The sequence below is a fragment of the Tachyglossus aculeatus genome, chromosome 7 (genome assembly GCF_015852505.1).
Source record: "Tachyglossus aculeatus isolate mTacAcu1 chromosome 7, mTacAcu1.pri, whole genome shotgun sequence".
Lineage (NCBI taxonomy): Eukaryota > Metazoa > Chordata > Mammalia > Monotremata > Tachyglossidae > Tachyglossus > Tachyglossus aculeatus.
In genome coordinates, this window is record NC_052072.1 from 28,017,002 (window position 1) to 28,044,089 (window position 27,088).

The following is a 27,088-nucleotide window of genomic DNA, read 5'->3' on the forward strand; positions in this document are numbered from 1 at the left end:
CTGGGAATTCCAACCCTCACAATCCCAACCACTTTCAGGAGGGCATAACTCCCTGAACATTCCCAGCAAAGCAAGCGAGAGGACAGGCAAAGGCAGGCTGAGAGGAGAGGAGGTTAAGGTTGGAGAGCAGGGGCTGGGCCAACATGACAGGGAAGCTGGGCCCCAGAGTCACCATGTCCACCCAGGACCCTCGGGACAGTGGTTGGGGGGGGCAATTGTGCCCATCTGGCAAAGTAGGGGAAGGGAGAGGGGTAGGTGGCGAGGAGAAGCCTGAGGCTGGAGTTGGCTAGAGGGGTCCAGGGCCCAATCCCAGGCTGGCAGGGTGCCTCCCTGCACTTACCCCGAGCGACGGGCAGATCCCCGTCAGACCCGGGGCAGGGCGGGGCGGGGGCTCAGCAGGAGTAGGTCCGGACCGTAGAGGCCTCCAATCTCTGTGACCCTGGTGTCCCGGCTGGGAGCAGGCAGAAATGATGGAAACACACAGAGCCGGGGGTTAGTGAGCTCACACAGCCAGGGGGAGAGGGCCGGGAACGGGAGGAGAGGGGGAGGGCTGGGAGTTGGAGATGGGAGTAGGGGAAAGTGTGAAGGAGGGGTGGAAATTGGGGCACCACGGGCGCGAAGCTCTGGGGGAAGGACTCCGGTTGGTCCATTCGTTCAGCCTTAGCTGCGGGAAGCCTGTGCTGGGTGGAATGAACTGCAGCCATGGAAACCAGCCACTCCCTAGTGGTGCCAGGGTTTGGCTAATGTCCCCCCCAGGCCCCTTTCCCCCTCAAGCTGGACTCCCGGGCACCAAGGGCGCGGGCCAGGCCCGTGGTTCGGAGTTACCTTCTGGCAACATCTTCTTTGGAGGGGCTGAAGGAGGCTGCAGGGGCCCCAGTGCGGAGACTCGGAAGGCGGCAGGAAGTGCCTCTGCCGACGTGCTGAGCACACTGCCCCCATGGGCATCCCGAGGCCGGAATCGCTTCCTCCAGGATGGGGCCCGCCGGAATGCCTTGTCATCTCCCTGAGGGGGACAGTCCATCATCATCATCAATGGTGAGCACTTACTAGGTGCAGAGCACTGTTCTAAGGGCTTGGGAGAGGAAAACACAACAGAGTTGGCAAACTCAATCCCCGCCATCAACTATCTTACAGGCTAGAGGGGGAGACGGTCATGAATATAAGTCATTTATAATATATAATTTATAGATATGTACATAAGTGTTGCGGGGTTGAAGGTGAGGCAAATAAATGCCCAGAGGTCACAGATTCAAGCACTTAGACAACTCAGAAGAGAAAGGGAGCTGGGGAAAAGTGGGTTTAATCGGGGAAGGCCTCTTGTAGGAGATGTGACCTTAAGGTTTTGAAGGGGGAGAGAGTGGTGGTCTGGCACATATGGAGAAGGGGGCGATTCATCCTGCCTCTTATTAGCTAGTCTGTTAGTCCTAAACTAAATTTCCCCATTTCCCACCTAGCTAACACCCCAAGACCTTCAACATTTCTTGATAAAGTGGACTCCAACAAAATAAGTACCAATACAACAGCTAATAATAATAATAATTTTAGTATTTATTAAGCACTTACTATGTGCCAAGCACTGTTCTAAGCGCTGGGGTAGATACGAGGTAATCAGGTTGTCCCACGTGGGGCTCAGAGTCTTAGTCCCCATTTTACAGATGAGGGAACTGAGGCACAGATAAACAGTCTTAATCCCCATTTTCCTGATAACTGAGGCACAGATTAGTTAAGTGGCTTGCCTAAGGTCACACAGCAGACAAGTGGCGAAGCTAGAATTAGAACCCACATCCTCTGACTTTCAAGCCGGTGCTCTTTCCACTGAGCCACACTGCTTCTCTGCTTCTAGAACAGCTACTTCTAGCACCACCCTCAGTGCTTATACACGTAGAGAAGCAGCGTGGCTCGGTGGAAAAGGGCACGGGCTTTGGAGTCGGAGGTCATGGGTTCAAATCCCGGCTCCGCCAGTTGTCAGCTGTGTGACTTTGGGCAAGTCACTTCACTTCCCTGGGCCTCAGTTCCTTCATCTGTAAAATGGGGATGAAGACTGTGAGCCCCACGTGGGACAACCCGATCACCTTGTAATCTTCCCAGCGCTTAGAACAGTGCTTTGCACATAGTAAGTGCTTAATAAATGCCATCATTATTATGATTATTATGTACTAAACTGCATATTCTACACACCACCCTCCCCTTCCAGCCTCTCGCCTCAGGAAGGCTTCTGGCTCCTAGGGCCCCTAGTCTGCCAACCCAGATTACTTTAGACAGTAAGCAGCCCCTCTGACTGGGCCAAAGACATCTGGGCACCCAGGAAACACTGGCGAGCTCTCGATTAACCAGGGATTTACGCACTAGCAGGTGTTTTATCCAGGCTCCTGGTTTCTCCTCCCCATCCCGCTCCCTGTCTTTTGGCTATTTCTCAGCTCATCAGATACTGACCCACAAGACTGGCCTGGTATTTAAAGATAACCAAGATGTGGCTGAAGGACACTCCATCAATAGACCTATGTCCCCCTGAAAGCTCACTGTGGGCAGGGAATGTGTCTGTAATATTGTTAATACTCCCCCAAGGGCTTAGCAGAGTGCTCTGCACACAGTAAGCACTCAATAAATACGATTGATTGACTGGTCCGTCTCCCCTTCAAAAACCGCACTCCGGGAGGGCAGGGGTTTTGCCCGACCTTGACGCTGAAGACGCCACAGTGCCTGAGACGGGCCACGCACCCAACAAGAGGTTGAATCCAGGTGTACTTTGACTTGTACCCTTTATTCACCCCACCTTCAGCCCACAGCACTTACGTACATAGCCATATTTTCTTTATGTATATTAATGCCTGTCTCCCCTTCTAGACCATAAGCTCCTTGTGGGCAGGAAATGAGTTTGCCAACTCTCCCAAGTGCTTAGTACAATGTTCTGCACACCGTAAGCACTCATTAAATACACTTAATTGAGTGATAGAGGTGAGAGAATGACGAAGGCGAAACCATGAGGTCAAAGACGATGGAGACAATGGAAGCTCTGAGTAGGTCCCAGACACACCGGGATGGCAGGAGACACCAGTTCCTGCCTTCCGCCCTGAACATCAGCATGTGGTTGGGTCCGGCTGGGCCCTCGGGCTCCCTTCTGGGTCCCAGAGACCAATATCGTCGTCCTCATGCTCCAAAAAGCCAGCAGGCCCTCCGGAAGTCAACCGACAAGTCCCTTCTCCTGCTTCCACGTGGGGTAGCACCTCATCTCAACCGGTCCAATCACCATCTCCCCTTTCCACCAGAGAAAGAAGACTCCACATCTCTCAGTCAAGGAGCCCCTTCCTGGGGCTGAATTCCCTCCAGCGACAACTAGAGCTCACCCTCTGTTCTCCTGGGCCCCAGAGGAGTCACGGACCATTCATTCATTCATTCAATCGTATTTATTGAGCACTTACTGTGTGCAGAGCACTGTATTAAGCGCTTGGGAAGTACAAGTTGGCAGTATATAGAGACCAGCCTTTCACATCGCTGCCCAGCCCAGAGGAGGCTCATTTTACAGCAGGGAAAGTCCTGGATGATTTCTTGGAAATGACCTCATTCTCTCTCAGCCTCCTCCCAGCACACAATACATCTCTGCTTCTCCCACACCCTTCCTGGGCTCTTGTCTCCTCGGCCTCTCCCCAGAGAATCGGGTAGCGGCCTCTGCACACTGTGGGCACTGCAACAGACTGGTGACAGCCAGACTAGATAGCTAATCTTTATTCCAGCCCTCTCTCCTGACAATAATAATAATAATAATGATGATGATGGCATTTGTTAAGCGCTTACTATGTGCAAAGCACTGTTCTAAGCGCTGGGGAGGATACAAGGTCGTCAGGTTGCCCCACATGGGGCTCACAATCTTAATCCCCACTTTACAGATGAGGAAACTGAGGCACAGAGAAGTTAGGTGACTTGCCCAAAATCACACAGCTGACGAGCGGCGGAGCCGGGATTTGAACCCATGACCTCTGACTCCCAAGCCCCTGCTCTTTCCACTGAGCCACGCTGTTGCTCATTTCTTCTCTTGAGGAATAATAATAATAATGGCATTTGTTAAGCGCTTACTATGTGCAAAGCACTGTTCTAAGCGCTGGGGTAAATACAAGGTGATCAGGTGGGGCTCACAGTCTTCATCCCCATTTTACAGATGAGGTAACTGAGGCCCAGAGGAAGGTCGTTGGCTACTAAATCCCAGCCCCCAGAACATCGACAGAGAGGGAAGGAGTCAAGGGAGGGGGCCCTGGCCCCCCTCAAAGCACTTCCCACTGAAGTAGGGACTCCACAAAGTCTTTCAGGTTCCAGTGGGGTTCTCGCACCTCATTTGTATGAATTCATCCCTTCCTCCGCCTCCTCCTGCTGTTGCTGCTGCTGATCTCCCCAGAAGCACTGCTGGCCCGCAAACTTTAACATGCAAGGGACCAGGGCCTAACTACATGTTTTGTTTTGTTGTCTGTCTCCCCCTTCTAGACCGTGAGCCCGTTGTTGGGTAGGGACCGTCTCTATGTGTTGCCGATTTGTACTTCCCAAGTGCTTAGTGCAGTGCTCTGCACGCAATAAGCGCTCAATAAATACGATTGAATGAAAGAATGAATTCCCTAACCCCAACCCAGTGCCAGCCCCCCACCCGAAACCGATAGCGGAAGGCTGCTCACTCACATCGTCCAGCCGTCGGTCCGTGCCCAAGGCCAGGAGGTTGTTGAACTCTCTTTCCATTACTTGCCGGGCCTGGGATAGGCAAGGAGGGAAAAGTTGGGGAGGAGGGTGAGGAGTGGGGGTCGCAGTCAAACGTTCCCCAGAGGAGCGGTGGAGGGGCGGGGGGATTTGAGACATCCCCTGGTACCCAGAGAAAGAGCTGCAGATCTTATCTACTGGATGGCAGGATTCAGGATGCCGTCGCCCACTTCTCTGCCCCTCCTGCCAAACCTGCCCCAACTATCACCTTTCGGGCTGTGGTCCCAGGGCCCGGGTACCCTGGCCACCACCTCTTTTAGGGGGGCTCCATTTGGGTCCCCAGAATTCTCCACAAGGACATGGGTCTGGAGCAGGGCAAGCACCTGGTCTGGTCCAGAGTGGTCCTAGGAAGGCCAGTTTGGTTCTTGTTTGGACTCACTGTGCAAGGTTTCCTAGACATGAACTATTCAACCCACACCCAGATTAGAAACCAACCCCCATACCCTCTAACCCGGGATCCTCAGGACGGGAGTTCCTCCTGACCCACACCGGGATGAGAAAGTTGGGGTCCCCTTCCCCTGGTTCTCCCGAGGGGGAAAGAGGACCTCCATTTCACCCCCACCTTTGCCTGCTGCCTCTCCTCCTGAGGAGGAGAGAAATGAGAGAGAAAACTGGAACCTAGACCAAGCTCCTGGAAGGCAGGGAATTTCTCTACTAATTCTATAGCACCCTATTATATGGTGCTGTGCACACAGTGAGGACTCATTAAATATTATTGATTGATTGATTGATGGGGCAATCCTAGAAGCTTCCCAGAAGGATTTCTGCCAGGAAGGCCCCAGTCCTTTTTTCCTGCCCCTCTGCCCCTCATGTTGGCAGGTTCAGTAGAAACAGCAGGAGCCCAAGTGCGAAGAAGGCACGACGTAGACTTAGCAGTCAGGGATGTGCCATTCATGACACTCGAGCTGATCCTCACCCCAGGCCCATACCCAAGCCCAGAAGACATCCTCTTCCTCCTCCCTGCTCCATGGGGTTGCCAAGGAGCAGCCTTTGGGGAGGAGTGTGAGGGGGTGGGGCTAAAATGTGCCCAGGCTGCCCCACTACTTCCCTCCCCAACAACCAGAGATGCCACACACTGGGGAAAGGGTCGGCAGTGTGGGAGAATGAAAACCAGAGTCAAACAGGAATATTCTGGAAAATCCTCAATTTTAGAAGGGACCAGTCAGGAGACTCATGACCCAAAGGCTGCTGGACTTGAGGCAAGTTGCTTAGGGTCTCGGGATCCTGGATTCCTCTTGTCCCTGACCCTCCATATCCCATGGGGAGTTAGTGAGAGGAAAGAGGGGAATTCGGGGTGTCGCCACCAGTGCCGACATTATCGTCACTGTTACCTGGGTATTCTGCGTGGGGATCTGTAACACCAGGGCCAGCGTGTTGTGATCGAAGTTCTCGTCCAGGGCGAGGAGGGCCCCGTGCACCCCGCTCTCGTGGAGGTTGTTGGCGTATTCCCGCAGGCCAATGGACTGAATCCAGTGCATCACCTGGTCGTTGGTCCACACCAGCACATCTGGGGGTGGGGCGGGAAGACAGAGAACCTCACGCTCGGCCCAGCTGCTCTCACAGGGTTGGGACCACCCAAGGTGCCTGTCCCGGGGCCCGGCTGCTCATGGAGCCTCATGGAGGTGGGCCGCTGAGGGAATGGTTCCAGCCTGGAATCTCCCCCCCTGTGCTGGAAAGAATCCATTCAGACCCTGTGCTGTATCGTTCACCTGGACTTCAGGGTCACCGTCCCCCAGTATGACCTGGGGAATTGACCCCTGTCCAGTGAGTACCACCGCCCCCTTTCCCCTCTCGCCAAGGGAATGGTGACTCTGCTTCTGGCCCACTGGGTAACTTTGGGTGAGTCACTTAGCCTCTCTAGGCCTCAGTTTCCCCACTTGTTACATGCAGAGAATCTTCTTGACCCCCACCCCCACCCCAGGAGATATTGTGGGACTGGTGGAAAAGTGCTTTGGGAAATCAAAGTTCCATAGAAATCCACGCTATTATCATTATTATTATCAATGACACAGAAAATTCCACGGGACCAAAATGGGATGGCACCAAAATCATTCCAGATAAGCAAGTTCTTTTGCGAAAGAGAATTTGGTGTAAAAGCTCACTGAATGGCTGGGGACCCTTTTCTGAGGACAAGGAGTCTCTCACCCTTACTGAGCGCCCCCGCCCAGCCCAAGACTCCTTCTGTAGGCTGTGGCTACAGTTTCTTTGCCTCTGATGAAACCAGCAGAAGGAGAATGAGGGAAATCTTGGCAGAACAATAAAAGAATGGGAAATCCATGACTAAGTTGTCTGGAAAAATGTGATTTGTGTGGTTTCCTACCCCACAGCACAGAGCAGTCACCTTGAATTTCATGCTGGCTCTCGTCTCGCCTCTTCTCCAGTTCCTTCCGGTCATAGTTGAGCCTCTTCAGGCACATGATGCCATACTGCAGGCTGGACCTGTTGGACCCAAACCACCTGCTGAGTAGGGATCCCGAGAGCCGGTGGCACTGTCTGTCACCGCCCAGGGCCAGGGCTTCCTCTCCTCCCTCCAGCTCCAAACAATGCCTCATCCCCCTGGGGGGGTGGTCAGGGTCAGTGTCTCTACACCTGCCACACTCCTCCTTATTTACTCCTGCCCAATCCTCTCTATTCCACTCCCAACCCAAAGTCATCTCCCCGTCGGAGCCCCCGTAAAAGTTTCCTGTCCAGTCAGAGCTCTCCCTCTTGTCTTTTCTCTATCTCTCTTTCCTCCCGCTTTTTTCTTTCTTCTCCCTCTCTTCCCTCCCCTCCCCCTTCTTTCTTCTCCCTATCTCTTTTTCTAATGGTATTTCCTAAGCACTTACTATGTACCAGACACTGTAATAAACCATGGTGTAGATCCAAGATAATCAGATCAGACACAGACCATATCCCAAATAGAGCTCACAGTCTTAATCCCCATTTTACGGATGAGGGAATGGATGTACACAAAAATTAAGTGACTTTCCCAAGGTCACACAGCAGAAAAGTGGCAGAGTCAGGATTAGAACCCAGGGCTTCTGAACCCCAAGCCTGTGTTCCTTCTATTAAGACGCACCGCTCTCTCCTTTATTCTCCCCATCCCTTTTTCCCACCCTCAACTTTCTTCCCCACCTCCCTTCCTCTACTCCCCTTCCCCACCTTCTTCCTTCTCTCTTCTTCCCCCCCGCTTCTCTCTCACCTTTCTTTCTTCCCCTTCTTTATCCTTTTTTCAATCAATCAATTGTATTTATTAAGGACTTTCTCTATGCAGAGCACTGTACTGAGCACTTAAAGTGCAATACAAGAGAGTTGGTAGACATGATCCCTGCTCACAAGAGAAGTAACATGGCCTAGACACAAAAGCCCGGGCTTGGGAGCCAGAAGTCGTGGGTTCTAATCCCGGCACTGCCACTTGTCTGCTGTGTGACCTTGGGCAAGTCACTTAACTCTCTGGGCTTCAGTTACGTCATCTGTAAAATGGGGATTGAGACTGTGAGTCCCATGGGGGACAGGGACTGTGTCCATCCTGTTTGCCTTGTATCTACCCCAGGGCTTAGAACAGTACTTGGCACAAAGTAAGCACTTAAATACCATAATTATTGTTATTATTATTAAGGGGCTTACAGAGACAGACATTAATATAATTAATAATTAATTAATTAATTGGGCAAGTCACTTCATTTCTCCATGCCTCAGTTACCTCATCTGTAAAATGGGGATTAAAACTGTGAGCCCCCTGTGCGGCAACCTGATCACCTTGTAACCACCCAAGTGCTTAGAACAGCGCTCTGCACATAGTGAGCTCTTAACAAATACCATTATTATTATTATTATTAAGGATAGGGGAAATAGAGTACAAGAATAGTTACACAAATACTGTTAGGATGAGTGGCAAAGTGCATTAAGGGATACGTAGCTAAGTTCGTAGTTGACACAGCAGGGCAGGCAGATGGGAAAATAAAGGACTTTGTCTGAGAAGGCCTCTTGGAAGAGACATGATTTTAGTAGGGCTTTGACTGTGGGGAGAGTGGGGGACTGTAGGATTTGAGAAGCAGCGTGGCTCAGTGGAAAGAGCCCGGGCTTTGGAGTCAGAGGTCATGGGTTCAAATCCCAGCTCCACTGTCAGCTGTGTGACTTTGGGCAAGTCACTTCACTTCTCTGGGCCACAGTTCCCTCATCTGTAAAATGGGGACGAAGACTGGGAGCCCCCCGCGGGACAACCTCCTCAGTGCTTAGAACAGTGCTTTGCACATAGTAAGCGCTTAATAAATGCCATTATTATTATTATTATTATTTGAAGGGAGAAGGAGTTGCAGACCCGAAGGAGAACATGGGCAAGGGGCTGGTGGCGAGATAGATGAGATGAAGGTTGAGAGAGTAAGCTGGTGTGAGAGGAGCAGAGTTTGTGGGTTGGGTTGTAGCAGGAGAGAGCTGATTGAGGATCAGTGTAGCCTACTGGAAAGAGCGTGGGCCTACTGGGTGTCAGAGGACCTAGGTTCTAACCCTAGCTCCACCCCTTGTCTCCTGTGACCTTGTCTTTTAACTTCTCTGTGCCTCAGTTTTCTCACCTGTAAAATGGGGATTCAAAACCTGTCCTCCCTCCCCCTTTGGACTATAATAATCATAATGATGGCATTTGTTAAGTGCTTACTATGTGCCAAGCACTGTTCTAAGCACTGGGGGCATATCAGGTAATCAGGTTGTCCCACGTGGGGCTCACAGTCTTAATTCCCATTTTACAAATGAGGGAAATGAGGCACAGAGAAGTGAAGTGACTTGCCCAAAGTCACACAGCTGACGGTTGGCGGAGCCGGAATTAGAACCCGTGACCTCTGATTCCCAAGCCCGTGCTCGGTCCTCTGAGCCATGCTGCTTCTCTGAGCTCCATGAGGGTCACGGGCTTCATCCAACCTGATTATCTTGCATCTATCCCAGTGCTTAGTGCTTGGCACACAGTAGGCACTTAATAACAGTATCACCATCATCTCTCCACTCCAAAACCTCCAGTGGTTGTCCATTCCTCTCTGCATCAAGCAGGAACTCCTAGTCCTTTTCTTCAGGGTACAGAGAAGCAGCATGGCTTAATGGAAAGAGCCCGGGATTTGGAGTCAGAGTTCATGGGTTCAAATCCCGGCTCCGCCAATTGTCAGCTGTGTGACTTTGGGCAAGTCACTTCACTTCTCTGGGCCTCAGTTACCTCATCTGTAAAATGGGGATTAAGTCTGCGAGCCCCCCGTGGGACAACCTGATCACCTTGTAACCTCCCCAGCGCTTAGAACAGTGCTTTGCACATAGTAAGCGCTTAATAAATGCCATTATTATTATAACTCAATCAGCTCTTTTTCCCCCCACTCTTTAATACTAATAATAATGATGATGGCATTTGTTAAGCGCTTACTATGTGCAAAGCACTGTTCTAAGCGCTGGGGGGATACAAAGTGATCAGGTTCTCCTGTGTGGGGCTCACAGTCATCATCCCCATTTTACAGATAAGGGAACTGAGGCTCCGAGAAGTTAAGTGACTTGCCCAAGGTCAAACAGCAGACATGTGGAAGAGTCGGGATTCGAACCCATGACCTCTGACTCCAAAGCCCGTGTTCTTTCCACTTAACGCTCCACCCAAAAGTGGCTCACACATTAGGTGTAAATTACCTACAGGATCAGATTGCTGTATATTATTCTTAATGCATATAAGAAATTTATTCCAGATTAAGACCCATTTCTTAAAGATTTCTTCCTAAAGGAACATCAGTCTCTCTCTCTCTAAATACAATATTAGGGAGGTGGCTGATGAGATCTGAAATCTGTTTTCCCAGGCCAATATTTACTATCTATATGATAAACCTGATTCTGCTCTATGGGAAGAAACTAACTGGGGCCTCATCTTTTGACATAGAATAATAATAATGATGATGATGGTATTTGTTAAGTGCTTACTATGTGCAAAGCACTGTTCTAAGCACTGGGGGGGGGGACACAAGGTGATCAGGTTGTCCCACATGGGGCTTACAGTCTTAATCCCTATTTTACAGATGAGGCAACTCTTTATCCTCACTTCTCTCACACTCCACTCCACAGTTCACACACTTCGCACCGCTTAAACCAGGCTACTCACTATGCCTCACTCTCCCCTCTCAGACTGCTGACCTCCCCTCCCACTTCACACGCAGCAGATCGCTGCTTTCCCCCTCTTCAAATCCTTTCTCAAATCAAGGACTATCAGCTCCTTGTGGGCAGGGATTGTGCTTACCAACTCTACTGTATTGGACTTTCCCAAGCATTTAGTACAGTGCTCTGCAAACAGTAAGCGCTCAAAAAATACCACTGATTGATCTCCGGGAAGTCTTCAGCATGGCCTAGTGGATAGAGCACGGGCCTAAGAATCACAAGGTCATGGGTTCTAATCCCAGCTCCACTACTTGTCTGTTGTGTAAGCGCTCAGAAAATACCACTGATTGATCTCCAGGAAGTCTTCAGCATGGCTTAGTGGATAGAGCACGGGCCTGAGAATCACAAGGTCATGGGTTCTAATCCCAGCTCCACCACTTGTCTGTTGTGTGACCTTGGGAAAGTCGATTTACTTCTCTGTGCCTCAGTTCCCTCGTCTGTAAAATGGGGATTAAGACTGTGAGACCCGTGAGGGACAGGGACTGTGTCGAACCCAATTATCTTGTATCTACCCCAGTGCTTAGAACAGTGCCTGGCACATAATAAGTGCTTAAATATTATAAATATTAACCTTTCATCTCCTCACCTTCCCCTCCAACTGCAGCTTGAGCTCTTCTGGGTCACCTGGATACTTACACACTGTCCTCACTAATCTTCCATACATATCCTCAAACTCCAGTAATTTATTTTGGAGTCTGTCTCCTTGGCTAACTGGAAGCTCCTTGAGGGTAGGGATCATGCCTACTTACTCTACTGTACTCTCTGAAGCACTCAGCAAAGTGCTCTGCACACACAGTAGGTGCTCAATAAATAGTAGTGATGCTCACTTGACTAAGATGAGCACTACTCTTCGCATAATGCTCCGCTGAGGAGCACGTGGGCTAGGGAGAAACAGCATGGGCTAGAGGAAAGAGCACAGGCCTGGGTTCTCACCCCGGCTCTTCCACTTGTCTACCATGTGACCCTTAGCTTCTCCGTGCCTCAGTTCCCTCATCTGCAAAATGGTGATTCAATACCTGTTCTCCCCCCTGCTTACTCTGTGAGCCCCATGCAGGATCTGATTATCTTGTATCTAACTCAGCACTTAGTACAGCTCAGTGGAAAGAGTCCGGGCTTTGGAGTCAGAGGTCACGGGTTCAAACCCCGGCTCCGCCAATTGTCAGCTGTGTGACTTTGGGCAAGTCACTTCACTTCTCTGGGCCTCAGTACCTTATCTGTAAAATGGGGATTTAAAGAAAAATGATGGCATTTGTTAAGCACTGACCATGTGCAAAGCACTGTTCTAAGCGCTGGGGGGGATACAAGGTGATCAGGTTGTCCCATGTGGGGCTCACAGTCTTCATCCCCATTTTACAGATGAGGTAGCTGAGGCTCCAAGAAGCTAAGTGACTTGCCCAAGGTCACACAGCAGACATGTGGTGGAGCTGGGATTCAAACCCATGACCTCTGACTTCAAAGCCCGGGATCTTTCAACTGAGCCACACTGCTTCCCAAGGGGAGATACCAAGGGGGAATGTGTCCTTGTGGGATTAAGACTGTGAGCCCCCCTTGGGACAACCTGATCACCTTGTAACTTCCCCAGTGCTTAGAACAGTGCTATGCACATAGTAAGCGCTTAATAAATGCCATCATTATTATTACAGTGCTTGACACAATGTAAGCGCTTAACAAATACCACTATTATTATTATCATGTCCACAGAGGGCAGGATTAGGCCAATAGGCCTTCAGTTTCCTTTCAAGGAAGAATTTCTTTGTAATAAGGTTCAAAAGGGGAGTTTGGGGAGTGACCCTTCCTGAAGGCCGAGGGAAGGTGATGTCCCCGTCTGTCAGGGCTGGGGGCAGGAGGCGGGCCTTCCCAGAAGCCGAGCCTCCACAGCCAGGCTCACCGGTGGAAACTGTCCACCATCTTCAAGTGGACGCGCAGATCCTTCTTGGTGAGGTGGTCCAGCATGCGGGCATCCACCAAGCACTCCATGAAGTAGCTGCGGTACTGGGGGAGGCCCAGGCTGGGCAGCCACTCGTTCCCGATCCACTCGTGGTTCATATCCCCGTAGGCCAAGGTCTGCGGACCAAAGGGAGAGGGCGGGCTCCCGAGATGGGCAGGGAGGACAAGAGGAGAGACGGGATTAAAAGGCGGGACACGGGATGCAGATAAGAGGGGGAGAACAGGGAAAGGGCAGGGGGAGCCAGGTAGTAGTGGACACATTACTCCCCTTCAGTTTATCTCCCAGGGCACCCGGTGTACCCTTGAAAGAGGGCAAGGACGAGAGGAGGAGCCTTACCTGAGCCCAGCTACCCTCTTCGTTATCCTAGCGCAGCGTGGCAGGGGAGGAAGCAGAGTCAATAACCCTGACACTTTTCCACCCCAGGATAGAGACTTGCAGAGGCCAAACCCGTCCCGTGGGTCCACCGGGCCTGCTCTCCTGGACCCAATCTGGCCGGGCAGAGTCAAATCTTGCTACACTTGGCTGGCTTTGGATCCCCCAAGTACCTCCCAAGCCGCCAGGGATGCTTTACTTCAGGAGGGACTGCAGCTGGGCAGTGATCCTGCTGTCCGTGCAATGGTTTCAGCCAACCCCTGAGACTACAAGTCCCAGAAGCCCTCCAGAGTGACAGCCGTGAGTGGGAACGACACGAGGGCGGTGCCGAAGCTCGAAACCGAACTTCAGCTTCACTGCTTTTGAGCCTATCTCTGCTCCGGGTCCCAGCCCAGCGGCCCACCGTCTCTACCCAGGCAGGGAGAGGTGTCAGGTGGTCAGCTGCAGCCAGAAGGAAAGGGCTGGGGGACTTAGGCCGCTCAGAGTCTCAGAGAGAACAGAGCCAATACATAGGAGGAAAGAGGGAAGGAAGAGATACCAAGGGGGAATGTGTCCGTGTGGGTGCGTACTTGCGAGTGTGTGTGTACCTATTCGTGTGCGTTCTAAGCGCTGGGGGGGATACAAGGTGATCAGGTTGTCCCACGTGGGGCTCACAGTCTTCATCCCCATTTTACAGATGAGGTAACTGAGGCTCCAAGAAGTTAAGTGACTTGCCCAAGGTCACACAGCAGACATGTGGTGGAGCCGGGATTTGAACCCATGACCTCTGACTTCAAAGCCCAGGCTCTTTCAACTGAGCCACGCTGCTTCCCGAGGGGAGATACCAAGGGGGAATGTGTCCGTGTGGGATTAAGACTATTCGTGTGCGTTCATACAATTGCATGTGGACACTCCAAAATGGCTTGAGCCCCTCCTCACCCCATTCTCCGGGTGACCAGAAGAGCAGAGCCTCAATATCTACCTTCCCCCCCATCTCCTCAGAGTTCTCTCCACCCGCTGCTCCGCCTATTCCCCTGCCCTCAAGCCTCTGACAGTCTGGGCTGGATCCCCTGGCCTTTAATCCCTGCCGCCTACGGTGGCCATTGTCCTGGCCTTGCCTCAAGTCCGAGCATCCTTGGCCAGCATGGAGTTAGCCGGTCTGTCTGCCCACACGCAGGAACGGAGCCCAAAGGATGACCCCCAACTTCCCAGATGCCCAACAGTAAGTAGTAGCCGCAGTAATCCTATTTACTGATACCGATCCTCTCTGAGCTATGCAATCCCCTCAGCACCCCTCTCTCTGGGCTGGACTTAGACGGCCCCCTAACCCAAACTCAGGATGGACTCACAGTCTTGGTTGACGTCGCCAGTGTCTCCATCTCCTCGTGGGTCACCCAGACATTCCCAGAAGACTAAGGGGAGAAGGCAGTTGGGAAGTCAGGTGGGATAAGGATTCAGCAGTAGTCAACACATCCACACAGTTCTAAGAAGCAGCAGAAGCAAGGCAGTAAAAATGATCATAATAATCACTGTATTTCGTTCATTCATTCAATCGTATTTATTGAGCGCTGTGTGCAGAGCACTGTACTAAGCGCTTGGGAAGTACAAGTTGGCAACATATTAGAGACGGTCTACCCAACAGCGGGCTCACAGTCTAGAAAGCGGGCTCACAGTCTAGAAGCTGTGTTTGTTCAGCGCTTCTATGTGCCAAGCACGTAGTAGAAGCACTGTGGCCTAGTGGAAACAAGCGCAGACCCGGGAATCAGAGGATCTGAGTTCTAATCCCAGCTCTTTCAATTGCTTGCTGTGTGACCTTGGGCAAGTTGCTTAACTTCTCTGCACCTCAGTACCTCATCTGTTAAATGGGGATTGAATCCTTCTCCTTCCAACTTAGGCTGTGAGCCCCATGTGGGACCGGGACTACGTTCAACCTGATAAACTTGTATCTACCCCAGCGCTTAGAACTGTGTTTGACAAATAGTAAACTTTGAACAAGTAACCTAAAAAAGCACCATATTAAATGCTGAAGTAGATACAATAGAAGCAGATTGGACACAGTCCCACAGGGAGTTCACAGTCTAAGGAGGGAGAGCAGACAAGGAAACCACGGCATAGAGCAGTTAAGTGACTGTTAGCTCCTTGTGGGAAGGAATCTTGTCCACCAACACTAGTGTAGTGTACTCTCCCAAGCACTTAGTACAGTGTTCTGCACACAGCAAGTGCTCACTAAATACCACTGATTGAATTGACTTGCCACAGTCCTAGAGCAGGCTTTGCCCAAATCAGAACCCAGGTCACGTGATTCCCAGGCCTGGGATTTTTCCAACGGGTCACGTTGGCTCTTCAGAGTCCGTCTTGTTTCCTGAATCAGGCTGTGAGGATTTTTTTGTTGGTTTTTAAATGGTCTTTGTTAAGCACTTAGTAGGTGTCCAACACTGTTCTGTGTGCTAGGGTAGAAACAAGTTAATCAGGCTGGATACAGTATTCATTCAATCGTATTTATTGAGCGCTTACTGTGTGCAGAGCACTGTACTAAGCGCTTGGGGTGTACAAGTTGGCAACATGTAGAGACGGTCCCTACCCAATAGTGGGCTCACAGTCTAGCAGGGACAGATACAGTATCTGTCCCACATAATAATAATGATAGCATTTATGAAGCACTTACTATGTGCAAAACACTGTTCTAAGCACTGGGGAGATTACAACGTGATCAGGTTGTCCCACGTGGGGCTCACAGTCTTCATCCCCATTTTACAGATGAGGTAACTGAGGCCCAGAGAAGTGAAGTGACTTGCCCAAAGTCACACAGCCGGCGATTGGTGGAGCCGGGATTTGAACCCATGACCTCTGACTCCAAAGCCCGGGCTCTTTCCACTGAGCCCTTTTAGACTGTGAGCCCACTGTTGGGTAGGGACTGTCTCTATATGTTGCCAATTCGTACTTCCCAAGCACTTAGTAGAGTGCTCTGCACATAGTAAGCGCTCAATAAATACGATTGATGATGATGATGATGATGAGCCACGCTGCTTCTCACATGGGACTCATATTCTAAGTAGGGGGAGCACAGGTACTGAATCCCCATTTTGCAGTTGAGGAAACTGAGCCACAGAGAAGTTAAGTGACTTGTTCAAGGTCACACAGCAGACAAGTGGCAGAGTCAGGATCAGAAGCAAGATCCTTTGGCTTCCAGGCCCGTGCTCCCTCCACTAGGCCACACTGCTTCCCCTAAGGTAAATGAGTTCCCTGAGGGCAAGATTTGCCTTTGTTTCCCCATTGCTTCCTAAAGCCTAGGGCAGCCCTCCCTCCACCAAAAGGGCTCAGGCCGGATTCAAAGCGTGGGAGAAGTCCTGAGGAGAGGGCAGCCCCAGTCCCGCCTCTCCTTGGGGGGACCACTCACCGTCCTGGAGGTAGGCGGGGCAGAAGGGCTGGTCAGCGACACCATCTCCTGGATGGCCAGTCGGAGCTTGAGCCGGTGCAGGGCGTTACTGATGCCGATCTCCCGCTGGATCTCCGTGTCCGACAGGGCCGACATGATAGCGCCACTCTTGACGTTGGCACGGCAGGCCGCCACGTACCAGGCGGGCATCCCCACCCACAGCTGCCCGTGAGAGGGGAACCGGGGAGTGTTTGTAGGTGTCTGTTTCTCATTCCGAGTCACGCCTGCCCAGGCCCCACCCTCCCTCTCCTTCTGTACACTGAAGTTTAAGGCCTCTCCTCCATGAAGACTTCCCTATAAACTCCTACCTGCCCCTAAACTCCCCCTTCTAGACTGTGAGCCCACTGTTGGGTAGGGACCGTCTCTATATGTTGCCAACTTGGACTTCCCAAGCGCTTAGTACAGTGCTCTGCACACAGTAAGCACTCAATAAATACGATTGATTGATTGATTGATTTCACCACAGTTGCATCTCTAGGGGAACGTTAACGTCAGTTGTCTGCCCTGCCTCCCGCTTACACCGACAACTCCCCGAGGGCAGGGACCACCCCCCACCCCACGATGCTGGGCCGGGCATCAGCCCAAGAGCAGGAGGCCAATGTCGGCCCCAGGCACAGCACGAGACTGTCCCCGGGGCCCAGGTCACAATGTTAGGAGATCCCTGGTGGAAAGCTTCTCCAGGAAAGGGAGATGAATGCCATCCACAGAGTGTAAACACCTCCGATAATTAGGGCTCCTCAGGGCACTTTCCCGCCTTCCATCTCCAATGAACCCAAACAGATGGCCAAGGGGAAATTGTACTCATTAGTGGTATCAATTAGGTCCTTCAAAACAACTTGTGAGAACGGAGCATGATGTAGTGGATGCGGTGTTCGCGCCAGCTGAGACAGGGCAGGGTGGGGCCGGGGGGGAGAGGATGGGCAGAGGAAAGACCGTGGCTCTGGCAGCAAGGAGGATTCTATGAGCAAAGACTGTGTCACCCCCAACACCTCTGATCTTTGGCCCTCCCAACAGATCTCCATGCCCCCAGGGGACATGCCCTCTCCCCCGGGGCCGGCGCCGCCAACGCCGCCTCACCTCCAGCCATGACACCACCGTGGGTCCGTCCCAGAGGGCAAAGGGCATCCCCTTGCGACGGGCATCCTCCAGGAGCTGGTGCCTAATGGGAGGGGAAGCAGCAGAGCCTCACCTGAGGGGGCTGGGACCAGGCCCCTTCCTTCCCTGTCCTTCCAGAACACCCTGCCTGTGGGAGGGCCTTTCCAACCAGCCTTCTAGACTGTGAGCCTACTGTTGGGTAGGGACCATCTCTATATGTTGCCAACTTGGACTTCCCAAGCGCTTAGTACAGTGCTCTGCACACAGTAAGCGCTCAATAAATACGATTGAATGAATGAATGAATGAACCATGGATCCTAGGGTGTCCGCTCCCGCCCCGTCTCGTCACCCAATCCAATCCAACCCTCTGGCTACAGCCTCCACGTCTCCTAGAGGCACTTATCCCACCTACTCGGTGAACAGTACAGATTTATCCCTCTATTTCTTTTACTTGTACATATTTACTAGTGTATTTATTTTGTTAATGATGTGTATCTAAGCTTTATTTTTATTTATTCTGGTGACTTGACACCTGTCCACATGTTTTCTTTTGTTGTCTGTCTCCCCCTTCTAGACTGTGAGCCCGTTGTTGGGTAGGAACCGTCTTTGTATGTTGCCGACTTGCACTTCTCAAGCGCTTAGTACAGTGCTCTGCACACAGTAAGCGCTCAATAAATATGATTGAATGAATGAACAGTAAGTGCTCAATAAATACGGTTGAATGAATGAATGAATAGTCAGGATCAGAGAACTGGAGACTGAATTACAATTATTTCAGCCAGAGTGCTGGGTTCTTTGTACATTTGTGTAACATTTGCATGCTCCTCTTTCAATATAAAAGTGCCCAGGTATCTCCCCACATCCTGCTCCTTTCCCTCCAGGGTCCCTCCTGCCTTTTCTGCATTGGGCTTGGCCAACTAGCCCAGCTCTTTCCCTCCTCCATCCCCACAGCCCTTTGGGGAGGGGTGGGGACAGGTCTCTTCTCAGGATACCCAGGGTGGGGAGGGGGTCGGGGGAGGCCCTCCCCCAGCTTTGCATGCTCCCCCCCACCCCCTAGACCCCAAGACCCTCCTCGGGGCTCTCACTTCTTCCTTAATCGCCGGTCCTTCTCTGCCTGAGTGCCCAGCTTGGAGGGCACCAGGGGCTCCTGCAGGTTCGGCTCCGATTCCGACAGCATAACTGAAAATGGCACCACCGGGGCATCAGTGTCCACCGCCCCTCAAGCCCACCCGGCAGAGTCCTTCCCCCGAGCCGACGGTCAAGGCTTGGAAAGGAGCATAGAGCCAGCTCCCAGAAATTCAACACCAGCTCCAGCTCCCCTCTGCCCCATCTCGGGCTCCAACCGCCTCCCAACCACGGGTCCTTAAGTGTGGCCTGGCCAATCCAGCCGCGGCCCCCAAGGCTGGAGACCTAGAGGCGGTTGGATTATGCCCATGTTGACTCTCCAGATGGCTGGGCAGACTCTCCGTATCGGCACTCTGCCCTCCTCTCACGTGCAGAGTCCCTTGGTCAACTTGGCCTGCCTGGGGCCAATTCACTAGAAAAGGAGGTATCTAGTGAATCTGGTGATATCTCCTTAAATTGTAAGCTCAATGTGGGCAGGAAATGTGTCCATTATATTGTTGCATTGTACTCTCTCAAGTGCCTAGTAATATTAATAATAACGATGATGGTATTTGTTAAGCGCTATGTGAGCCCGTTGTTGGGTAGGGACCGTCTCTATATGCTGCCAACTTGTACTTCCCAAGCACTTAGTACAGTGCTACGCACACAGTAAGCGCTCAGTAAATGATTGAATGAATGAATGAATGTGCAAAGCACCGTTCTAAGCGCTGGGGAGGTTACAAGGTGATCAGGTTGTCCCACGGGGGGCTCACAGTTTTAATCCCCATTTTACAGATGAGGTAACTGAGGCCCAGAGAAGTGAAGTGATTTGCCCAAAGTCACACAGCTGACAGTTGGTGGAGTGGGGATTTGAACCCATGACCTCTGACTCCAAAGCCCGTGCTCTTTCTGCTGAGCCACGCTGCTCCTAGTACAGTGCTCCGCACACAGTAAGTGCTCAGTAAATATGATTCATTAATCTCCTAGAACCTGAAGAGATAAAGGGAGTTATGCTTCCTCCCCTCCTTCACCCCGCCCTCCGCCTGCCCATCCCAAACACTCCCTGGGAAGGGGGCAGAGACCTTGGCCCGGAGCTCCTTCCCTGCTCAGCTGGATGAGCCGGCCCTTCTCCTTCTTCCCAAACAGGCGGCCGATGGAAGACTTGATGCCTTTGCGCTTGGTGCCCTTGTGCAGAGAATCCTGGCTGCTGTTGCTGCTGCTGCTGGGATTACTGCCCTGGTCGTCCAAGGAGCTGAGCGGCCCGGGGAACCGGGGCCGAGGACCAAAGGAGAGAAAATGGACTTAAATAGCAGTGGGAGGGAGTCAGGGGAGAGAGAGAGAGAGAGAGAGAACTTCTTCCAAACTGCCCGCAAGGGTGCGAAACCCTGAAGTGGTTAGGGAGGAATCTCCTGCTTCAGCTCTCTTTCGGAATAATAATAATAATAATTATGGTACTTTCATTCATTCATTCAATCGTATTTATTGAGTGCTTACTTGTGCAGAGCACTGTACTAAGCGCTTGGGAAATCCAAGTTGGCAACATATAGAGACGGTCCCTACCCAACAGTGGGCTCAGAGTCTAGAAGGGCGCTTACTATGTGCCAGCACTGTTCTAAGCGCTGGGGTAGACTCGAGTTAGGTTGGATACAATTCCTGTCCTAAATAGGCCTCACAGTCTTAATTCCCATTTTACAGATGAGGTAACTGAGGCCCAGGGAAGTGAAGTGACTTGCCCCAAGTCACACAGCAGATTTGTGGCCGAGCGGGGATTAGAACCCATGAGCTTCTTTCGACTCTCAGGCCCGTGATCTATCCACTAAGCCTGGCTGCTTCTGAAATAGGGAGGCTGCAAAGGAGGAGAGGTGCAGAGTTGAGGGGAGTCTGCTCGAGGGCAGCAACCCGAGCCCCCCACCCCAGCACCCAACCCCGCCCGCTCACCTTTTTCCATCTTCCTGGCTGGAGGCCAGGTGGCCGAGCCTCTCCAGCCGCAGGGTCCTGGGTGAGGAAGGAGGAGAGGTCTCACATTTTATGGTGGTTTTGTCTTCTCGGCTCTCTTCCCGAGCAACTGGAGACTGAACAGACGGTGAGCCGTGAGGGGAAAAGGCAGAGTGGGTGGCAAACACGGCCGCCCGTCCACCCGGGGGCCCGCGCAGATGTCCGAGCCCACCATCAGGGAGGCCCAGTCAATGTGGGGGTCCTGGTGGGGAGGAACACCAGAGAGGATCTGGGGGTCTAGGAGGGCAGAATGACCTATTCAGGCAAAAACTCCTCATTTGCGTCTTCAAGGCTGTCCATCACCTTGCACCCTCCTACCTCACCTCCCTTCTCTCCTTCTCCAGCCCAGCCCGTACCCTCCGCTCCTCTGCCGCTAACCTCCTCACTGGGCCTCGTTCTCGCCTGTCCCACCGTCGACCCCCGGCCCACATCCTCCCCCTGGCACGGAATGCCCTCCCTCCACACATCCGCCAAACTAGCTCTCTTCCTCCCTTCAAAGCCCTACTGAGAGCTCACCTCCTCCAGGAGGCCTTCCCACACTGAGCCCCCTTTTTCCTCTCCTCCTCCCCATCCCCCCCGCCTTACCTCCTTCCCCTCCCCACAGCACCTGTATATATGTACATATGTTTGTATGGATTTATTACTCTATTTTACTTGTACATATTTATTCTATTTATTTTATTATATGTTTTGGTTTGTTGCCTGTCTCCCCCTTCTAGACTGTGAGCCCGCTGTTGGGTAGGGACTGTCTCTATATGTTGCCAACTTGTACTTCCCAAGCGCTTAGTACAGTGTTCTGCACACAGTAAGCGCTCAATAAATACGATTGAATGAATGACACCAACCCAGGGGGCCCTGCCATCAGGCCCCAACAACCCTCAGTGGGCACCTGGGGATGCTCCCAGGCCTTTGCGGTTAACCCTTCAGCACCTGGAGTAGTCTGAGGCCCTGATTGCCCAAGGGGGACCAGCTGTCGCTCACCAGAAGCTTCCTCCTGTGTTTCCTTAAATCGCTTGGCTGGGAGATGCAGGAGAGAGGGAGGGAGAGAGAGAGAGGAGGAAAAAGAGAAAGGGAGAGAGAACAAGAGGGAGGGGGAGAGAGAGAGAGAGAGGCAAAGTCAAATCCCTTTCCCAGGGCACCAGGGCTCCGTTCCAATCCACGGCGGACCACAGCCCTGACAAGGAGGCCAGATAGGCCATCGGGTGCATTAATCCTTAATGCTTTTCTCCGCCCGGCCCCTCAGCATCTAAGTCTGAGGACCTAGGAGTGTCTTTTTCTGGGGCAGGCTGGGACATCATCCAAGAACAGGGTAGAAGGAGGTGGTGATGAAGATGGCGAAGGGAGAGAGCTCTCCCTGGGGCCAGCAAGGCAAGGGATGAGGCCACTCTATTCAAATCTCTCCTCTCCCCCACCCTCGGACCGATCCCGCAGCAGACGCGGCCGAACTCGCCGGTTGCTAGGCAGGTCTCACCAATGTCATGACCCCCATGCGGTCCAGATCCTGGGCGGCACTGCGGGAGGTGAGCTTGGGGGTGGAACGGCCGCTGAGCGGCGGAGAGGCACTGGCCAGGGACAGGGCAGTGAGGGAGGTGGGGATCGAGCCCCGTTTGCGCAGCTGCGTCAGGTTCAGGGCCTCCATGCTCCCACTGGTCACCCGGGTCGCGATCTCGTCGGCCCGCAGCTCTGTGGACTCCTTCTCTTCCTGGATCATCCTGCGGGAGGCCGAGGGGAGGGAAAATCAGGATCAGACCAGGCCACAGACCCCCACTGCTCTCTCATTCAATCATTTATTCAGTCGTATTTATTGAGGGCTTACCGCGTGCAGAGCACTGCGCTGAGCGCTTGGGAGAGTACAGTAGAACAATAAATGGACACATTCCCTGCCCCCAGTGATCTTACAGTCTCTCACCCGCACCTGCATGGCTTGGGTCTGCTATCTGACGGGAAGATGGGTCCAGCCAGCCTAGTGGCCCCTGGCTCTTGAATCAAGAGCTCGGCCCAGTCCCGATCAAACCCCGTGGGGCCAGGTCAGACCTATCCGGGCAAGACTCAACACGTCCAAAACAGAGCTCCTTATCTCCCTCCCAAATCCTGTCCTCTTCCTGACTTTCCCGTCACTGTAGACGGCACAACCGCCCTTTCCATCACACAAGCCCGCAACCTTGGTGTCAGGTGCTTGGTAGAGAAGCAGCGTGGCTCAGAGAAGCAGCGTGGCTCAGTGGAAAGAGCCCGGGTTTTGGAGTCAAAGGTCATGGGTTCAAATCCCGGCTCCGCCAATTGTCAGCTGTGTGACTTTGGGCAAGTCACTTCACTTCTCTGTGCCTCAGTTACCTCATCTGTAAAATAGGGATTAGGACTGTGAGCCCCCCATGGGACAACCTGATCACCTTGTAGCTTCCCCAGCACTTAGAACAGTGCTTTGCACATAGTAAGCACTTAATAAATGCCATTATTGTTATTATTATTATTATTATTATCCTTGACTCCACTCTCTCATTCACCCCACATATCCAATCTGTCAGCAAAGCCTGCCGGTCTCCACTTCACAACATCGCCAAGATCCACCCTTTCCTCTCCATTCAAACTGCTACCATGTTAGTACAATCACTAATCCTATTCTGACCGGATTACTGCATCAGCCTCCTTTCTGACTTCCCAAACTCCTGTCTCTCCCCACTTCGGTCCATACTACACTCTGCTACCTGGATTATCTCTCTACAGAAATGTTCTGGGCACGTCAACCCCGTCCTCAAAAACCTCCAGCGGTTGCCTATCAACCTCCGTATCAAACAAAAACTCCTCACTATGGGCTTCAAAGCTCTCCATCACTGACCTCACCTGCCTTGTCTCCTTCTGCATCCCAGCCCGCACACTCCGCCCCTCTGGTGCTAACCTTCTCACTGTGCCCTCTTCTCGCCTGTCGCATCGTCTACCATGGCCCACGTCCTACCTCTGGCCTAGAACGCCCTCCCTCCTCAAATCCACCAAACAATCACATTTCCCTCCTTCAAAACTCTACTGAAGGCGCACCTCCTCCAAGAGGCCTTCCCAGACTGACCCCCTTTTCTTCAGCACCCCTGCCCCTCCGTGTCACCCCTTCTCCCCACCCCACAGCACTTGTGTCTATATGTACATATCTATAATTCTATTTATTTATACTGATGCCTGTTAACTTGTTTTGATGTCTGTCTCCCCCTTTCTAGACTGTAAGCCTGGTGTGGGTAGGGATGGTCTCTCTTTATTGCTGAATTGTACTTTCCAGGCACTTAGTACAGTGCTCTGCACACAGTAAGCGCTCCATAAATACAACTGAATGAATGAAAGGGTGCTCCTGGGAGTGATCCTCTCCCACGGGCAGTGGCCCCAGCAGGACCTAGGGAGAAGGGTCAGTTCTAGACCCCCTCTGGAAAGGGCGGTGGTGGGAGTGGGGATCCAGATCACTGCTGCTATCCCTAAGCTTGGGGGACTGGTTTGGCCAACCCTGGGCCCCTGTCCTGTGTGAAGCACCACTGGCAGAGCAGTTATGCCCTTTCGGTTCTTTTCAGGAGGCCCCAGGCCCAGGAGGGTCCTCCGGACATTGCTCCCAAACTCCTACCTGATCTCCTCATTGATGGCGTCCAGCTGCTCCTGGAGCATCATGGCCAGGGTCTGGGCATCCGAGTGGCCGCTCGGGGAGAGGACGTCCACAGGGCCCACCGACCCCGCTGGCTCTTCTTCGTCCACATCCGAGATCTCAGGGTCGCTGTCAAAAGCAGGGGCCGCTGGGGCCAGGACCCCCGGGAGTGGAGAAAGCTCCCAGTCCTAATGGTGTGTTTAGTAAACACTTACTATGTGCCAAGCACCGGACTAAGCGCTGGAGTAGATGCAAGATTATCAGGTCGGATATGGTCTCCGTCCCACACAGGGCTTGCGGTCTATGTAGGAGGGAGACCTGGTCTTTAGTCCCCTTTTTACCGATGAGGAAACAGAGGCCCAGAGAAGTTAAGAGACTTGCTCAAGGTCACACACAGCAAGTAGTTGAGCTGGGATTAGAACCCAGATCCTCTGATTCCCAGGGCCATGCTCGTTCCACTAGGCCGTGCTGCTTCTCTTAAGTGTTGGAGGGGCAAGGTATGGGAAGCGAGGCACCCAGAGGGGTAGCCTGGCATCCCCAACTTCATGCCTCCAAAACCTCTCATTCCCCACACAGGCCAGAGGGCACAGCTTCATGGACTAGATCCCACCCTCTGCCTTGGAGAGATTCCCACAGGCTCAAAGACTTTGGGGGCTGAAAGGGACCTGCACCCTCCCAGGCCCGCTCAAGCCCTCTGCCCACCGTCCCAGGACGCCTCTGGGCCAGCTGGCTACCTGCCAGCCCCTTCCCCACAGGGGAGGAGGGAGAGTGAAAGGAAGCACGCCGGCAGCTGGGGCCCCTGATTGACAGGCCCAGCCCTCTTGGCCACAGCTGCGGGGATCCAGGGAGCGGGGAGGAGAGAGGGCGGCGCACAGGATTTGTAACACACGCCAGGCCGCAAGCTTAACCGGAGGCAGGCACGCGGCCGGCTGGTCCCCGGGGACCCCCCAGGAGAGACCTCCCTCCTCTCCCCCAACACACAGACCCACTCATACCATTCCTACCTTGCTGGGCTCTTCCCGTAAGGCAGAGAAGCGGCGGTGAAGGGCATGGGGGCCTGGGGGAGCATGAACCACGCTGCTTAGGGGAAATCTTAGATCCACGGCACTCCCCAAGTGGGACCTGGGAGGAACGGGACAGTCAGCACGGGGAGATGAAGGTGGGGGGCTGCACTTGGCGGCATCACCCCAACCTCTCCACCTCCTGCTTCCTCACCTCCCCCAGGCCAGGATTAACTCTTAGGCCCTCTGGTTGCCTGATCACTCCCAAGAGCTCCTCTTTCCCGGGCAGCAGGAGGCTCAGGCCAACTGGTGCCTTCAACAGAGCTCGTTAGCCTGGCCACCCCTCACCATCTCCGCTTGACCCCCGGCTCCCGAATTCATTCACAATCCTCTCTGACCGGCACTGAGTCCCAAGGTTCAGAACTGGGCCTGAGCTCGGGAGGTAAGAGTCTTCTAGTCAAGACTCGCTCTGATCCCTTCCCCCATTTTTAAAAGTCCCCCTCGTCCCCACAGTCCAGCACACAGGCTCTTTGGGCATCCAGGTTTGGGCCGCTGCCACACTTGCCCCCCATCTCCATGAGGCAAGGGACCTGGGGAGAACAAAAACGCCAGGATTCAGCTCAGTACTCTTCTCTGGCGGTAAGTCACGCTGGGCCGGGAGAACAGCTGTCCTCACCCTCAGAGAGATAACTCTTCATGGACCTGAAAATGGTGATTCAGACCCAGCGGCTTAGCCTTCCCTTCTCTGGCTTGAATTATCCCCTCACTCTTCCCCTTTCCCCAGGGGCCCAATTTCCCAACCTTTAACCCTCTTCCCTTCTCTCCTTCCTCCAAGACGAGTTCTCCATGCCCAAACCCGAAGCAGGTGCCAAGGGAACAACTGGGTTGCTGAGTCTCCCAGATTTCCTGGCGTGGAGTAGAACACAACCCGGGAACGTCCTGGCCTGCCACGGTCTTCTTTTTCTCAGTCTCTGGCCATCCTCTTCCCTTTTCTCCCAGGAGCCAATACAAACAGAAACACACCCTCAAGGGTGGAGTTTTCCTAGAAACCTGGGCTCAGGCAGAACCCCCAGGGGACACTAGACCCAACCCTCTGCCTCTGAGCATGCCTGCCCCTCAAACAAACCAAACAGACCCCAGCCTTCCCTGTTTCTTAAACACCAAACACCATCAACTCCCGTAACAGTGGATCCTGGAGCCTCATCCTGTTCTCCATCCTACTTTTTAAATGAAATAGTATTTCTTCAGTGCTTACTATGTACCAGGCACTGTACTAAGCGCTGGGGTAGATACAAGCTAATGAGATTGGCCGCGATCCATGTTCAAAGGCCTTCCCAGACTGAGCCCCTTCCTTCCTCTCCCCCTCGTCCCCCCTCCATCCCCCACTTCTTACCTCCTTCCCTTCCCCACAGCACCTGTATATATGTTTGTACATATTTACTATTCTATTTATTTATTTATTTTACTTGTACATATCTATTCTATTTATTTTATTTTGTTAGTATGTTTGGTTTTGTTCTCTGTCTTCCCCTTTTAGACTGTGAGCCCACTGTTGGGTAGGGACTGTCTCTATATGTGGCCAATTTGTACTTCCCAAGTGCTTAGTACAGTGCTCTGCACATAGTAAGCGCTCAATAAATACGATTGATGATGATGAT

The 27,088-nt window shown here is 52.6% G+C and overlaps 1 protein-coding gene across 8 annotated transcripts in view; it reads right to left on the reverse strand.

The window, feature by feature from the left end:
* The window catches only part of PPFIA4 (PTPRF interacting protein alpha 4), a 73,430-nt gene that overhangs the window by 2,683 nt on the left and 43,659 nt on the right, over positions 1–27,088 (reverse strand). For 4 of the 8 annotated variants that reach the window (XR_005451843.1, XR_005451842.1, XR_005451839.1 and 1 more), the window contains 17 exons: positions 25,434–25,551; positions 24,412–24,617; positions 22,288–22,528; positions 21,798–21,833; positions 20,760–20,893; positions 19,904–20,073; positions 18,803–18,896; positions 17,700–17,781; positions 16,584–16,784; positions 14,536–14,598; positions 13,172–13,198; positions 12,776–12,951; positions 7,079–7,176; positions 6,069–6,244; positions 4,663–4,731; positions 826–1,003; positions 341–451 (listed from right to left, as the gene is read on the reverse strand). Coding sequence is in view for 3 of the 8 variants with exons in the window: in XM_038748992.1 (XP_038604920.1) it covers positions 826–1,003; positions 4,663–4,731; positions 6,069–6,244; positions 7,079–7,176; positions 12,776–12,951; positions 13,172–13,198; positions 14,536–14,598; positions 16,584–16,784; positions 17,700–17,781; positions 18,803–18,896; positions 19,904–20,073; positions 20,760–20,893; positions 21,798–21,833; positions 22,288–22,528; positions 24,412–24,617; positions 25,434–25,551 (2,069 nt within the window). In the remaining 5 variants the exon portion in view is untranslated. The remainder of the gene's footprint in view (positions 1–340; positions 452–825; positions 1,004–4,662; positions 4,732–6,068; positions 6,245–7,078; positions 7,177–12,775; positions 12,952–13,171; positions 13,199–14,535; positions 14,599–16,583; positions 16,785–17,699; positions 17,782–18,802; positions 18,897–19,903; positions 20,074–20,759; positions 20,894–21,797; positions 21,834–22,287; positions 22,529–24,411; positions 24,618–25,433; positions 25,552–27,088) is intronic. The other 4 variants (XM_038748992.1, XM_038748991.1, XR_005451841.1 and 1 more) reach the window with 3 other exon arrangements.